The 14,942-nt window shown below is 49.2% G+C and overlaps 3 protein-coding genes across 3 annotated transcripts; 2 read left to right on the top strand and 1 right to left on the bottom strand.

Moving 5' to 3' along the window:
- Positions 1-533: 533 nt before the first annotated feature.
- On the top strand, positions 534-2,897 carry EURHEDRAFT_431126 (phosphatidate phosphatase App1 family protein; the record flags this gene model as incomplete). Its single annotated transcript, XM_040783411.1, has 1 exon — positions 534-2,897. A coding segment is annotated over one exon (2,364 nt), but the record flags the coding sequence as incomplete, so codon positions are not given.
- A 2,352-nt stretch (positions 2,898-5,249) lies between these two features.
- EURHEDRAFT_410888 (T6SS phospholipase effector Tle1-like catalytic domain-containing protein) lies at positions 5,250-7,331 on the bottom strand. The gene is made up of 3 exons (XM_040781474.1): positions 6,910-7,331; positions 5,936-6,856; positions 5,250-5,879 (listed from the first exon to the last, which is right to left on the bottom strand). The coding sequence occupies exons 1-3, from the start codon at positions 7,082-7,084 to the stop codon at positions 5,533-5,535; spliced, it is 1,443 nt and encodes a 480-aa protein (XP_040640054.1). The 5' UTR covers positions 7,085-7,331; the 3' UTR covers positions 5,250-5,532.
- A 1,028-nt stretch (positions 7,332-8,359) lies between these two features.
- EURHEDRAFT_376313 (peroxidase/cytochrome P450 family protein) lies at positions 8,360-13,123 on the top strand (the record flags this gene model as incomplete). The annotated part of the gene is made up of 11 exons (XM_040778838.1): positions 8,360-8,899; positions 8,963-9,127; positions 9,188-9,296; positions 9,351-9,440; positions 9,493-9,835; positions 9,892-10,740; positions 10,793-11,269; positions 11,326-11,830; positions 11,889-12,119; positions 12,175-12,451; positions 12,516-13,123. 11 exons carry the CDS (start codon positions 8,360-8,362, stop codon positions 13,121-13,123), a joined length of 4,194 nt encoding a protein of 1,397 aa, XP_040640053.1.
- Positions 13,124-14,942: the final 1,819 nt, after the last annotated feature.

Genomic DNA, 14,942 nt, shown 5'->3' with positions numbered 1-14,942 from the left:
GATTATCCTAGAGAAAGCACGCTGGGAAAGAACCACCCAAGCTGGATCCTAAAGTTCCTTCCCGCAATCGACCTCCTGCTCTTCCCCCACGACCTACCTACGTCAGACGACTCCCTGCCCATCGCTCTCTACCTACTACTCTTCGTTTTAAAGCACGAGACCGAGATAGGGATCCATCGCATCAAGGGAATTCCTTACGCTTTTTCCGTGCCCTCTTCGGGCCGCACACGAGCCGCCGTGTCCATTCGTGCCTTTGGGGATTCCGCTACGAGACGCTACCCGCTCTCCGCCATCGGGCGCAGACACGATTGTACCGGGGTATTGTCCAGCAACTAAAACAGCTTGAGAAAAGACGGGCATTAGGAGAAAGGGGGATTGTTCCGTTTCTTGTTGGGAGTAGGAGTAGGAGACGGTTGAGGGGTGTACGGTCTGATTCGACCGCCGCAGCAGCACACACATTCCTTCCGAAACACACGAAAGCGCGCAGGTCGCCGAATGGAACTGGAAGTGTGAAGGAACAAATGTCGGGATTTTCGTCGTCATTGGGGCTGGGGGATACTGGACGGGAGCGTGGTGGACGTCGCCAGAGGGTCTACGGCTATCTCAAGGCTGCGAATGAGTTGCGCCAGTCGTATACATCGCAGCTGGCTACGTCGATCAACAATGTTCGGGAATACGGTGATGAATTTCATGATACCCCTGGTGCGTTTCCGGATGTTGAGATTGCGCGGTCTGGACACGAGGAGATGGTTATATTCCCCAGCTATGCGAGGAAGCTCTCTGGGAATAAGGCGACGGATGCTCGTCGACGAAAGAGCTTTAGGAGTTCTACTGATACAATTGATGCATACCGCGGGGAAGAGGATGAATTCGAGCAGTCAGATCCGCTTGACTGGGAAGAGTACGAAAATGAGAATGCGGTTGTTGCTGTTGATGTGCGGGGATGGTTATATTCGCCCCATCGTGGGCCGATGACGCGGAAGAATCGCTTGATGGTTGCATTGGCGCGGAGGCTGAGTGGTGTCCCTGCTCCAGGAAATCCCTCGACGGATAATGGCGATGGGAGCGACAAGATCACTTCTCAGGGAGAAGATGAAATTGTTAACAAAGAAATGCAGTTCATGATCAGCAAAGCAGAATCGGAAGCCGATCCAGCCTGGAAGAGCAGTGCGCGAAATGGCAGTGAAAGCGAATGCCCAGGGCGCCCTCCACTACGGACAGCAACCACCTCAGCCACGGGACCTGCGCAAATGACCAAAGACGAGCTGTCTGTCGCCAATGCACACCTCATGGAACGATTGCAGCCTTTCCTGGCGAATCCAATGATGGACATGCCCGTGACTGTTTTCTTCTTTAACGACGAGCAGAGTCAGTCGAGGAGTGTCATTACGGATGCGTCGGGCCATTTTATCCTTCGTGCTGCATTACCGTTCGTCCCAACGCATATCCGTGTTTTGGCATCTGAGAATCTGTCTGCTGCCAAGGAGATCAAAATTATCGAACCGAGTGGAGTTAGTCTGATCAGTGACATCGACGATACAGTGAAGCATTCTGCCATTGCCAATGGAGCGAAAGAGATGTTCCGGAATACTTTTGTTCGGGAACTGTCAGACTTGACCGTGCGCGGTGTTGACGAGTGGTATACTCAGCTGACCAAGTTGGGTGTCGAGATTCACTATGTCTCTAATGCTCCGTGGCAGCTTTATCCTCTTCTGGAACGGTTTTTTAAGTTGGTTGGGTTGCCGCCTGGCTCAATTCATCTGAAGCAATACAGTGGTATGCTCCAAGGTATTTTTGAACCTACAGCAGAGAGAAAACGGGCATCATTGGAACGTATTTTGAAAGACTTTCCCGATCGAAAATTCATCTTGGTCGGTGACAGTGGCGAGGCGGATCTTGAGGTTTATACCGAAATTGTTTTGGCGAACCCGGGGAGGATTCTGGGAATCTTCATACGGGACGTCACCACGAGCGATCACGCGTTATTCTTTGAAAAGTCCGTGGATTACTTGGAGAAAGGCCCTTCTCGAAGTCGGAGCACTGGCCAACTCATTCAAGATCAAGATTCTGATGCTGCGAACCGGCCTTCGCTACCGCCGCGTCGACCCACCATGCAGTCTACAGTTTCTATCAATGATGCTAGAAGCATTGACAATGGCGATTGTATTGATCTTCGGGAGGAAGGGGAGGAGGGCGAGGTATCCCAGAAACCAGGAACACTCCGTCCACCTCCTATGAAGCCTTCGAAGCCGCAAACCTTGCGTACAGCATCGACCACCTCGGATGTGACCGATTGTCAGACTCGAGAAGCATCTCGACGTAAACCTGTACCTCCAGTTCCACCGCGTCGTTCCGCCCCGTCCGTGGCAGACAATACTTCGAGGCATGCATCTAACCAAGACCTAGCACGGACTCAATCGTCTGATGTTGCAGTACGTTCTAAACCACCAGCACCTCCGCCCCCGCCTCCGCGTAGGACGAACACTGGTACCTCAACTTCATCATCCGTCAGCAGCAGCAAGAGTTCGACGCCGGCACTGCCGGCACCTCAGAGACAACAGCAATCATATCCTGTAGCGGCAGCTTCTGCAGCATACCAATACGCGTCGGACAGAATCTGGCTACCGTCACCCTCGAATGTCTTGCGGTCTGCGGCGACTCCCATCACGGGCCGGACAAGCAGCAGCAGCGTCAACGAGCAGGAGGGTTATGGCTCGTCTGGCCCCTCTGCACCTCTGCCAAATAAGCGCGAGGAGCTCTGGCGTCGACGCTGGGAGCGGGCAAATGAAATTCTACAGCAGAAGGGAGTTGTACTCGGTAGCTGGCGGGTTGGGAATGACGTGCAAGACGTATGTATCTGGCTGGTTAAGGATGCGATGAAGGAAATGCGGGACGGTAATGTAAAGGGTGGTCTAAAGCCTTGACACTAGGAGCTTGTTTTATCTGTTTATATTTAACACCGGATGCAATCAGTTTCTGGCCATTTGATCTGTGAAGGACAAGTAATCGTGACTGACTCTTTTCATGCATTCTTTCTCTTCATGTCTCGTGTATGTTTGTACGTACATACGGAGTGCGATGTATATAAAAGCTAAAAACACCAGCATATATTCTGCTGAGGTGCCTTATACATATATATGTTCAACCTGTCCTCTCTTTCTCTTCATAATTCGAAGAGTGGATCTGTAATAGGCGCATGCGGATAGCACGGTGTCGTTTTCACCGCTTCAACTCCGATGCTATTTTCTGCGCAGATGACATGTACATACATGCATTTGCAGCAAAGCTCGTATATGCTAGGCATAAGTACTGAGTATAATGTTCTGAGAAAGTCGCGAGTCATGAAGAATGTATGGGAGGTGCGGTCGTGGCTGGTAACTATTCTGTAGGATATCAGGATGTGTTCTCAGTCACCGGATATGAAAATACATTTCTAGAATTACTGCATGATAGTACTATATTGGTTATTGGCAGCGTTAATTAATAATATTAGCGCCAGAATGTGACTTTGAAGAACAAGTGCCCGAATTTCGAGTACTCCGCACCGTTTCTCTTGTCTTGCTACGCTTCCATTTCTGTGCTCCACCACATGCAAATGTTTGGCAGAGATTGACGAAGTAAGGATATCTCCCCGCTACTTTTATTGCTCAAGCGGACTTGGTGGATACATATGGGTCCATACTGGGCGACTATTGTGTGTTCACTTCTTACGGGGTGAACTAGCTATGTGGTGGACGTGATTCATGCATGAGTGCGTATACGAGTGAAGAAGATATTGCATCCGTGGGAATATTTAACCTTGAGTAGTGAGTGCTGTACAAGTAGCTGTACTTCGGGAATTGGCATTTGGCTTTTGTGTGGAATTTGGGGTAGGTGACTGGACATGCATGTAGAGCCGGAGTATGGAGTGCTTAGTCGAAGTTTCTATCGTATCTACCCTGTAAACAAAATGTGTAGCGCTGGAGAAAGCGAAGGCACGCCATCTTTACGCTCCTACCGTCCAGGTGGGATGGACTTGGTGGATGCGTGTGTTGGTCCATTCCATACTGGGCTGCATCATGCATGTAATGGGATGTTGTTTCCGTGGAAATATGTAACCTGAAGAGCAAAAGCCGTAACTAGCTAATTTCAAGGGACTCCGAAGAATTTGAGTCCTCTTCCGTGCTTATTGTGGAGGATCTGGAGTAGATGTGCGTATTTTCGGCCCATGAATGTAGAGGCGGCGTACTCCGTCCCAATGCGTATTGCTGTTTGATAAGACATCTTCCTTACTGGATAAAAAGGACCTTGGCGATAAGATTTTAGCGAATCGACAGCATCTTCTTATTCAGAAAAAGTATATCGAATTAGTATCTGGCCAAAGCTCAGTCAGCTCCGATCAAAAATAGATCTGTGCTTTCGTGGCTTGCCATGTTGACTGGGCAAAAACATTGCGAATCGGAGAGTGAAATAAGGAGACAGTGATTGGCCTCTTGGCTGGCCAAGATTTGTGCACAGCCAATAACGTATGCGGTGCTGCAACCCTCATGTCACTACAAGTGATATTCTAAATGGGCAAGGGGCGTGTCACTGTCAATGATGCGGTCTGGCCAAGAATTCAGCCCTGAAAAAGTCTCGCACGAACTGTTGCCGAATTGGACATAAGCCGTGTGGGGTGTAGGAGACCCTGGGAGGTCTGGATTGAGTACTGACTGGTGTATACATGGTGCTGCTGCATGTAGGCGCATGGCAATGGTGAGGCTGTACTCCGTTGACGCAGTACGTGTGTCTTGCTCGCAATTTGTAATACATCTATGTGCATTCTGTACCAAGTACTCCGTACCGCGGATCAAGATAACGCCCGCATATGGTGGATTCGGTGCGTGACACTTTGTAATGTGCGCTGTGGGGTGTATTCAAAGTTCAGCTCGGATCCTTTGTGCATGAGATTCAGCTACGCCAGGTTATACGCCACACGGTGTCGAGGAACATCACTGATAATCCATGGTCAGTCATTGGCCAAACAAAGTACTTGGCTTATGGCACCAGCTGGTAGTTGCAGAAGTGGATCAGCGGCTCGGCCCTGCGCGGCTGCGTTGTTCTATGTATGGCCACCCGTTACAAACTGTGATATTTCAAATACAGCTCGTTTAGAAGTAAAGGATTGATTACTGTGGATCTTGTGTGGTATGTTTCTGTTGCTTTACTCTGTAGATCAGAGGTCGTTCCAGGTGAAGTTGAGGGCTTGAGGCAACCAATGACTGGGTGCCTGAGTGGCCCGCAAATCCCGTGATCGGCAACCTAATTCGAACTGCTCTGGACAACTCACTTTACTTCTCTTCTTGCAAATATTCACAATTGAAACTAGCTTTTCCCTGCATATAGTCGTACTATTGACATGAACTAATGGATTGTCTTTGTTTACTAACTCAGCCGCTGCTCCGTCCACATTCAACGAATATGATACGGCCATTCTACTCCACAGGATTATGATGCATGTACCAGAAAGCGCTATCGCAGGCACCTACTATCTCACACTCACACCGCCCCAGCTCAGCCCAATGCTTTTGCAGGCTCGAATCCACCGTGAACAGTGCCATTGGTCTTCTCCGATCCATCTTTTGAATCTTTCGACAAATTTGACGCTTGAGTGGCTGCAGTGTTTCGCAGTCTCTTCCACGTATAGGCGAGATTGGCAACATTGGGAAGGTTGGGATTGTCTCCGCCTCGCGGGGGGATCGACTCTTTATCCAGGATACCGGCCTTGATCATCTCTTTCACACTAGGGTGGATTACGGCGTCGTGAGGCAGATCTCGGGGAGCGCCCATGTTTGGCGGGAGCCGGCGGGGGATCCATTTGCCATTCTCCAGTTCCAGACGTGTGAAAATGGGAAGGAACTCTGTTTGATTTTCGTTAGCCGCCGACCAAGTGAAAGGGTGAGGGGGGAAAGTTTACCAAGGATCCACCAGCAAAGGACCATCAAGAAGAATGTGCCGTGTCCAAAACTGAGCGTGTCGTGGGGCTGGTTTGTCTTCCTTCGTAACAGGAAAGCATTAGTTCCGGGAGCCTCTTTTCCAGGAAAGGCGTTTTCAGCTTTCGACACGTCATCAACGTTTAGCGTCTGAAAAGATAGCTTGCTGTCTGAACCGTCGAGATTGAGAACCTCTTGGATCATCCAGTTTAATGGCGTGTCTGACAATAGATGCTTCTGACCCGGTTCGAGTCCGTAGCCACCTCCGATATCACTGTGGTTACCGGCAAACCAGACCTCTTTGAGGTCCACGGGAGGACCATTCTGATCGAGAATGAACAGAGCAGGTTTGAACTTGAGTCGTCTTTCGTGAATAGACACCGCATGCCGGATGTATCGAGCTGCGGGGCTCGCCATGACCTTGTAGGACGTGCGGTAGAGCGGAATTTCGAACTGACCAACACTGTTGACACAGTCAAACAGGCCCAGGAAATGAATTCCCACATCTGGACGGCAGAAGGTCGTCTTGAATTTCTCCATATACGCAATGAGCTGCTTATCCTTTTCTGTAAGTGGATCATTTCCTTTAGCTTGCTGGAAATTGCTAAAGGTATCCCAGGCGAATTGGACCATCTCGTCCATTCCCTGGGATAAGAGACCAATGTTGTGGATCATCTCCGCAAGAAACCGTGCCGTGTATGCACCACGCGAGAAACCGAAGATGTAGATATGATCTCCGGGTCGATAGAAGCGCATAACAAAGCGGTATCCATCCAGGACATGGCTTCGGAATGACGAACCCACCATGCAATCGACTGTGGTGAGGATGGCGGATTTGATCTTGGGGATGAAATTTAAGCGCGTCGAGCTGGACCCTTGGCCTTTGACATAGGTGCCGATTCCAGCTATGAATTCATTAGCAACCAAAATCATCCTCATCACTTCAAGATGAACATACGCTGGTAATAGTGGTATTGGCCTGGTGTGTGCCTCTCGAGCATTTGGTATATTTTCACAATATTGGTGTCCGATTCATTGCCATGAAACCGGTTACCAGTACCATCAAAGCAAAGGACAATCCGGCGCGGGCCAGATTCCTCTCCAGGCCTTCCTTCATCTATTGCGTGAGGCATTTTGAAAAAGAGAAAAGCAGTACTTGCAAAGTAACAAAATTTGGCGACTTCGGGGACCAAGGATCTGACGGAGGAAAAAGGTTCTCCTCTAGTATATATGGGAATTTTCGTCCAATTTTCTTGTCACGCCCGAGCCGGGCATGTCTTCGACCACGGACTTGCAGGCACTCACCTGAAAAGTGATTTAATTTGATCAGAATTTAAATTATTTCTCAGTCTTTTTGTATTTCATCTGTACGTGTATTCCTTTCATCACAGCGGGTCAGTATTGATACGCACATGCAAAGCGGCCCACCTTTTCTGCATCACAGATCCAGCTCAAGTCACGGCTGAAATGTGATCTAAGCACTGTATTGGACTAGAAGATTTACGGGTTCGTCTGCAGTCTAACGCAGACTGAGCTGGCTAGTTAACGGAAATATTGGCTAATGTTTAGTATGGCCAGGACTGTGATTCGTTGGGTCTCCCCGATTAATTGGGCCTCTCATGCAATGTAACATGTCTAATATCTGCATATAAAAATTCTCTCTGAACTAACGAGTGAAAGCCCCAGGCCTAACCATGGTTTTCAGCTTTCCCCTCACCTCCGCTGGCAGTGACTCCGGGTATGGCGCAAGAAAGCGCTTATCGTTTTGTAATTCGAGGCATCTCTTGTGGACATTGGCTGGTTGATCGGCCTTCGTGTGGAGAAGGACTCGAATGCTGGTAACGCAGCTGAGCTCCAGGGGCTTCGGCGAATCCTTTTGAGGTGATGATCCGTTATGTTCAGTTGTGGCCTGCAGCGGGATGATTATGATCTATACTCAACATGGCAGGACGGCAAATGGCGCTGCCCTGATAGTAATTTCAGAGTCTCTGGCTGCAGTATACGGCTTGTGTACGACCATCAAAGAGACTTATTTAAACCCTAGGATTTCTCGCCTTTGCCAATTCTATTTCCAACCATCCACCCTCCCTGGAATTCTCAATCGGCTCGGTCGAACCCTTCCATTGCCGGACTTATATTCGTCGATCCACCTTACTGTCATTGTTTCTTATTCTTAGCCATTTCTAGTTCTACATAGACCATTATGGGGTTGTTCAGCAGTGCAGCCCCCAAGGCTTCCTCCTGGAACCCTCTGAGCTGGGGCTCGAGCCCGCCTCCCTCATCAGGACGTGAGTTAGCCCTGCTATAATGGCCAAGGAACTTTGACTAATTGAATTGATTATCAAGTTTCTTCGTTTCTTCCCTTTGGTTCTTCGAACAGCGGCTCCTCGTCATGGGTATCGCTGGCCATGGGCACAAAGGACCAGAGCTGGTTCAAGGCTGTGCTTGGGAAGTTCGGCTTTAACGGAGTCCTGGCCACGATCCTCAGTTTCTTCCTCTATGCCCTTTACCTGAAGGTCATCAAGAAGGACGACCGAGGATTGATCGAGTTCCTCAAGGAGAAGATCGCGCAGTATCTGTTCAAGATTCCGGGATTGAACAAACTTCCATTTGTGAAGAATCTCTTGCCATTTGGCAAAGGAAAAGGCTTGATTCATATCCCCAGGGGCACACAATCAGCGTTAGGCAGTATTGCTGGGACGGCGCCCGGCTTTTTGTCCAAGCTTAATCCCACCAACTGGAAGATCTTCAACAGGCACAAGATTGCCGAAGAGGAAGATGATCAGAAGTATCAAGCCGGTGAGCCTTACGGTGACCCGAATGTCATGGCCACTAGTCTCGTGCACGACCTCAAGTCAATGGGACTCAAAACCGGCGTGAAAGATCTTCGTACGTTGCTCGAAGTCGCCAAGACAAAGGGAAAGCCTATTGACGACCGACAGATGACTGTGAGTCTCGCAGAACACGAAGTCGACGAAAAGGTCTTTTACTGATGTCGCCTTCGAATACAGATGGAAAAGATGATTGCGATCGCGGCATCATTGCCACGGACATCCAAGGCGCGCAAGAAGCTGTCGGGGCTCATTATCGACACTCTGTGGAAAAGCTTGCAACATCCTCCCCTGAGCTACTTCGGCAACCAGTACCAGTACCGGACTCCGGATGGAAGCTACAACGTAAGTTGGACGCATGGGACTCAATTCGATGTACGCTTGCTAATTATATTTCGGGTGTAGAACCCTCTCCAGCCGAACTTGGGCAAGGCTGGAAGTCCTTACGCGAGAACCGTTCCGAAGTTGAAGCACTTGCACGGTGTCCCGCCGGACCCTGGTCTTCTGTTCGATCGTATGTCCTCTTGTTTGAGCTTTGATCGTTTCGTGTTGCGCTAACAAACCACAGTTCTCATGGCTCGTAGCGACGAGTCTTTCAAGGAGAACCCTGCTGGTGTGTCTTCGGTTCTCTTCTACCACGCAACCATCATTATTCATGGTAAGTTGATAATAGCGCTCCATGGTTTTGGGTGATTACTTATCACTTTCAGATGTTTTCCGCACCAACCGCTTTGACTCCAATATCTCTGATACGTCTTCCTATCTCGACTTGGCCCCCTTGTACGGCTCCAGCCGTGAGGACCAGCTGTCTATTCGGACTATGAAGAATGGTCTTCTCAAGCCCGACACCTTTGCAGAAAAGCGACTGCTGGGAATGCCGCCAGGTGTCAATGTTATGCTCATCATGTACAACCGTTTCCATAACTATGTCGCAGATGTCCTGCGGAAGATCAACGAGGGTGGTCGGTTCACCGTGCCTCCCACTAAGACCAAGGAAGACGAGGAGAAAGCTCTTGCAAAGCAAGATGAGGATCTGTTCCAGGTAGCTCGACTGTAAGTATTCTGCTCCCGATCATGAAGATTTCCGGTGCTGACAACAAACCTACCAGTGTCGTGAACGGTCTTTACGTCAACATCTCCTTGCACGACTACCTTCGTGGTCTGACCAACAGTCATCACTCCACGACCGACTGGACTCTTGACCCTCGCGTTGAGGTTTCGAGACTCTTTGACCCCGAGGGCGTCCCGAGAGGTATCGGTAACCAGGTGTCTGCGGAATTCAACCTCCTGTACCGATTCCACTCCGTCATCTCTCGCCGCGATGAGAAGTGGATGAACGAGTTCCTCCAAAGCCTATTCCCAGGAAACACCAAGCCTCTTGACCAACTTACTCCCCATGAATTTGTCCAGGGTCTCCTCCGCTATGAGCAGAACATCCCCAATGAGCCCTCCAAGCGCGAGTTTGGCGGATTGAAACGTGACGACACTGGCAAGTTCAGCGATGTCGAGCTGGTCAATATCATGAAAGAGAGTATGGAAGACCCCGCCGGATTGTTCGGTGCTCGCATGGTTCCTAAGGCGCTCCGTATCATTGAGGTTACTGGTATCCTCACGTCGAGAAAGTGGCAGCTAGCTTCTCTGAACGAGATGCGTAACTTCTTCGGCCTCAAGCGCCATGACACTTTTGAAGACATCAACCCTGACCCTGAGATTGCTGATTTAATGCGCAAGCTGTACGACCACCCCGACATGGTTGAGATGTACCCTGGTCTCTTTCTTGAGGATGCCAAACCGCGCATGGATCCAGGCTGTGGTGGTTGCCCTCCGTACACCGTCGGCAGAGCTGTCTTTAGTGATGCTGTTACTCTCGTGCGATCTGATCGATTCCTTACTGTGGATTACACAGCATCTAATCTCACCTGTTGGGGTTACAACGAAGTCCAGCAGGACTATGACATGTAAGTTGTCATCCTATATCCCCACTAAGCTCCTACTAACACTTTTGTGCAGCCTTGGTGGATCTATGTTCCATAAGCTGTTCCAGCGTGCTTTCCCAGGCTGGTTCCCTTACAACTCCTTGCACAGCACACAGCCAATGTTCACTCGCAAGATGAACGAAGAGATTGCACGGGAAATCGGAACTATTGACCAGTACACCCTGGACGACCCTTCGCCTCCACCGAACCCTATCGCTGTGCTCAAGTACTCGACTGTGACAAAAGTGCTTAACGACCAGGCCAATTTCCGTATTACATGGACTAAGTTCCTGAACGACATGGTTCCCGGAAAGACGTACAACAACTACATGTTGGGTGGTGACCAGCCCGCGAACACCGCGCAGAAGAAGCTGGTTCAAGATATCATGTTCAGCCCTGCCGAATTTATGCAGCTGCTTTCGTCGACAGCCAACTCCGTTAGCAAGGAGCTGCTTGAGGCTGAGACACTTAGCCTTGGGAAAGACTTGAACCAAATTGATATTGTCAGAGAGTATGTGTTTCCCTCTTGTCACCACTTGAGAAACATTATTGCTAACCTGCTGATAGTGTTGCGATCCCCTTGAACACCCGTCTCCTTGCCGACCTTTTCTCCCTGGACCTCAAGACCGACGAGAACAAGAAAGGAAGCTACGATGCGACGACATTGTACACGCACCTCCTCAGTGTCCGTACCTACGGTTTCAACAACAACGACCCAGCTATCGCCTTAAACCGCAGAAAGAAGGCTCGCGAAGGTGCCGAATCCCTGACCGAAACAACCCTCAATGTTGTCAATGGGAGCCCCAATTCGATCGTTGACGCTCCCAAGGGAATTATCTCGAAGGCCACTGGAGCTGTTACAGGAGCAGTCACCGGCGTCGCTTCGCACATTCCTATCATTGGTGGTTTCTTCACGCACAAAGGCAAGACGGCTAATGCAAGCACTGGTTCTCTGCGCTGGTACGGTCAGAATGTCGTCAGAGAGATTATCGCTGCTGGAAAGAGTCCAGAGGAGACGGCTGAAATTTGCTGGTTGAATGCTGTTGGTGGTGTTGGTTCGCCGATTGGATTGGTAAATATTCTATTCCTGTCCTTATGCAAAAGAAATTCCTGAACTGACTTTCCTCTAGTTTGCCGATGTTCTCAGTTTCTACCTCAAGGAAGAGAACTCCAAGCACTGGGAAGACATTCAGAACTTGGCTATTGGCTCCAATGCCCAGTCCGCTGACAAGAAGCTGCGACAATATGTTTTAGAAGCCCAACGTCTCACCAGCACCCAGCGAAACCTCCGTATTTGTGTTGGCGAGACCACCATTGACGGAAAAACATTCAAACCAGGAGATATTGTTGTGTGCTTATTCGTAAGTCTCACCTTCTCAAGACGTGCCTGGAAAATTGCTAACAATTTGTGACTAGGGCCATGCTTGCAAGGATCCGGATGTGGTTCCCGACCCCGAAGCATTTAAGCTCGACAGACCAGACAACGCTTACATCCACTTCGGTTACGGCCCTCACGCGTGCCTTGGCCGGGAAATTGCCTTGGCTCTTGTGGTTTCGCTCATCAGGCTCTGCGCTGGTTTGAAGAACTTGCGTCCGGCTCCTGGTGACATGGGAACTCTGAAGAGCATCGAAATTGGCGGGGAGAAGAACTACCTCAACGACAGCTGGTCGTACTTGACCTCTGAACCGACCAGTAAGTTTTCTCTCATTATTTTGTGATCCACCCACATACGATGCTAACATTGCTTCTCCTTCAGCATGGAAGGTCCACTACGATGGCCAGGGCAAGGGTGTCTATCACGCCCCCTTGATTCCCATCACCGCCGGCCGCGACCTGAACGCCATGTCAAACGCTCTCAAGAAGCAGCAAGAGGAATTTGTGCAGGGTGCCTCGAAACTTCTCCCCAACGGCAACCCGGCTGCTGAGGCTCTTCAGGAAGCGACCAACGGCGTACCTCAGACCAACGGTGAACAGGCTAGAAAAAATGTACCTGTGCCTGACGAAGCCCCAACAGTGGATCCCAACCAGCAGAATGGTCAGCAGAATGGTCAACAGAATGGTCAGCAGAATGGCCAGCAGAACAACGGATTCCTGCACAAAGTCGTTTCTGATGCTGTCAACGTACCCAAGAACGCCGTCGGTACCGTGCACGACGTCACCCATGAAGTTGTCGGCTTCATCCCTGGTGGTAAACAAGCCGAGAACATTACGCATGGAATTGCTGGCAACTTAATCCCTGGTGGGCATGGTCTCCTTCCCGGCTCGCAACAAAACGGGCAGCAAGAGCATCAGAAACAGCACGGACTGCTTCCCAATCCTTTGGATACGGCGAAGCAGCTTCCAGGGAATCTCTTCAACCGATAAATAGTAAGGAGGAAGACAAAAATTATTCTGGAGATACTTGTGTTTATTTTTAGGGCTTTACATGGTCTAGTAAATGGTCTAAATAGGGATTAAAAATGGTTCAATGCATTTCTTGTTACTTTTGAAAGATTATCAAGACCAATATCCGAAAAGATATCGCTATGGGACCGTTTTGGTGGAGGTGTCTAAGTCATGGGTAGAAGATTCTGCCTGGCAGGTCTCCCAATGTTCGAACTGCACGGTTTAGAGCTCGGGACTGGCCGTTCAGGGGAATATCTGTGGAGTCTGACCTCAAGCGCCGAAGCGTGTCTCGTGTCTACACATGAGGGAAAGCAATATGCTTCGCCCAGGTTTGGATGTTTTGCTTTTCATTTTTATTTTCCCTGTGTTTTGCCTGGGCCTTTTTGCTGGTCTCAATACATTGGGTGTTATGGTTGCAAGTTTATGGGCCACAAATTGGGCCAGATCCTCAAACGTGAGACCATTTTTGTGGAGGGATTATCCCCGCGTCCAGAGGGAAGTCTAATACCTGGCTAGTCGCTCAGCTTTCTTGACTGTGCACGGGTGAACCCGGGTCTGGCTGTCAGGGGGGTTACCTACTGGTTCCAAAATGGCTCGCACCCGTGCGTAGTCTTTTCTCTCCTTTTTTTTCTTTCCTCTGTTCTTTCCATGTATCTTTATTTCTCGTGTTTTTTCTCCTTTGATTCTTCTTCTTTAAGGTGAATTGTCGACTCCGTAGCTTCAGAGCTTCAAGCGTGTGGCAGGCCTAGGCATGCTGTCGTGCATGTTGAGTACGTTTTCCATTTTGGGTAATACCTCGACCTCAGTCTGTCAGGACTAAAAGTTGGTGATATTCTGGTTTTACCATAGTCAATTTGTTCTTCTCTTTCTGTTGACTCTTTCATCATTCTCCATATTAAGCTAAACATGTTTATATACCACAGATGAACACCATCTTGTAATCATAGTACCATTTCGTCGTGTGGTCTAACATAGCTGCCAAGAAATCGAGACCCGACGCTGACCAATCATAATATTATGAGTTCTAAACCGAGACAGCGCAAATTAAAGGAGGAAAATGGGAAGAGAAGGGAGGAATGACCGCTGACGAGAACCCAGATGCCTAACGTATACAACCACCAATTACAAAAGATTGCACGGCAGAAATGATGCATGGATTCGACGACTACGAAAGAGAGCATTGAAGGAGAGCTGAGGCAGCCACCACGGCTGCCTTTACGAGACCAACGCCAAATTGGTGCCATAATTATTCTATGTTTTTACTTTCATTTTAATGATCTACTTGTCTCACTTCACGTTACCCTTACTAACTTACATTTGTTTTTGTTGTTGTTATTATTGTTTCTATCTCTCTTGACTTGTACTTCTCACGGGAGTAGATGTAGGGCTAGGCATTACCAAGTCTGGACGCAAAGGGCGGAACCCTAGCACTAGTGGTCGATCCCTTTGTTGGAATCACAGCTTAGTCAGAGTCGAAAGTACGTATCAAGCGTATATGGTTGAGGTCTCTGGTTCTTGCAAAAGGGAGCTGTCTAGGATCCTATATAAGACCGTTGACTACCTCATAGAGTATACTAAGCGATTGTGCGGTTTCAAAAGCAGTAATAGCAGAGTAAATAAGCTGCTTGCGCCATATGATATCAGCGAGGCATAAATCAGGCATCAGTTGGTATTGTTCGGTAAGGAACCTCTATATTCCGATACCCTTTTCACCCCCGCTTCTTCCCCTTCTTCCCTTTCTTCTTCCAACTCTCTCAGGGTACATGTCAACTGTTTTCTGTTCTTGTTTTTTTTTTTT

The sequence above is a fragment of the Aspergillus ruber genome (genome assembly GCF_000600275.1).
Source record: "Aspergillus ruber CBS 135680 unplaced genomic scaffold scaffold00008, whole genome shotgun sequence".
Lineage (NCBI taxonomy): Eukaryota > Fungi > Ascomycota > Eurotiomycetes > Eurotiales > Aspergillaceae > Aspergillus > Aspergillus ruber.
The sequence above is the reverse complement of the archived record's forward strand: the minus strand, read 5'-3'. Positions and strand labels throughout refer to the sequence as shown.

Bases quoted from the DNA above. Each gene is read 5' to 3' on its own strand.
- EURHEDRAFT_410888 (XM_040781474.1), bottom strand. From the start codon at position 7,084: ATGCCTCACGCAATAGATGAAGGAAGGCCTGGAGAGGAATCTGGCCCG. The intron at 6,857-6,909 runs GTATGTTCATCT...ATGAATTCATAG, and splicing joins CCAATACCACTATTACCAGC to CTGGAATCGGCACCTATGTC. The intron at 5,880-5,935 runs GTAAACTTTCCC...AAAATCAAACAG, and splicing joins CCTTTGCTGGTGGATCCTTG to AGTTCCTTCCCATTTTCACA.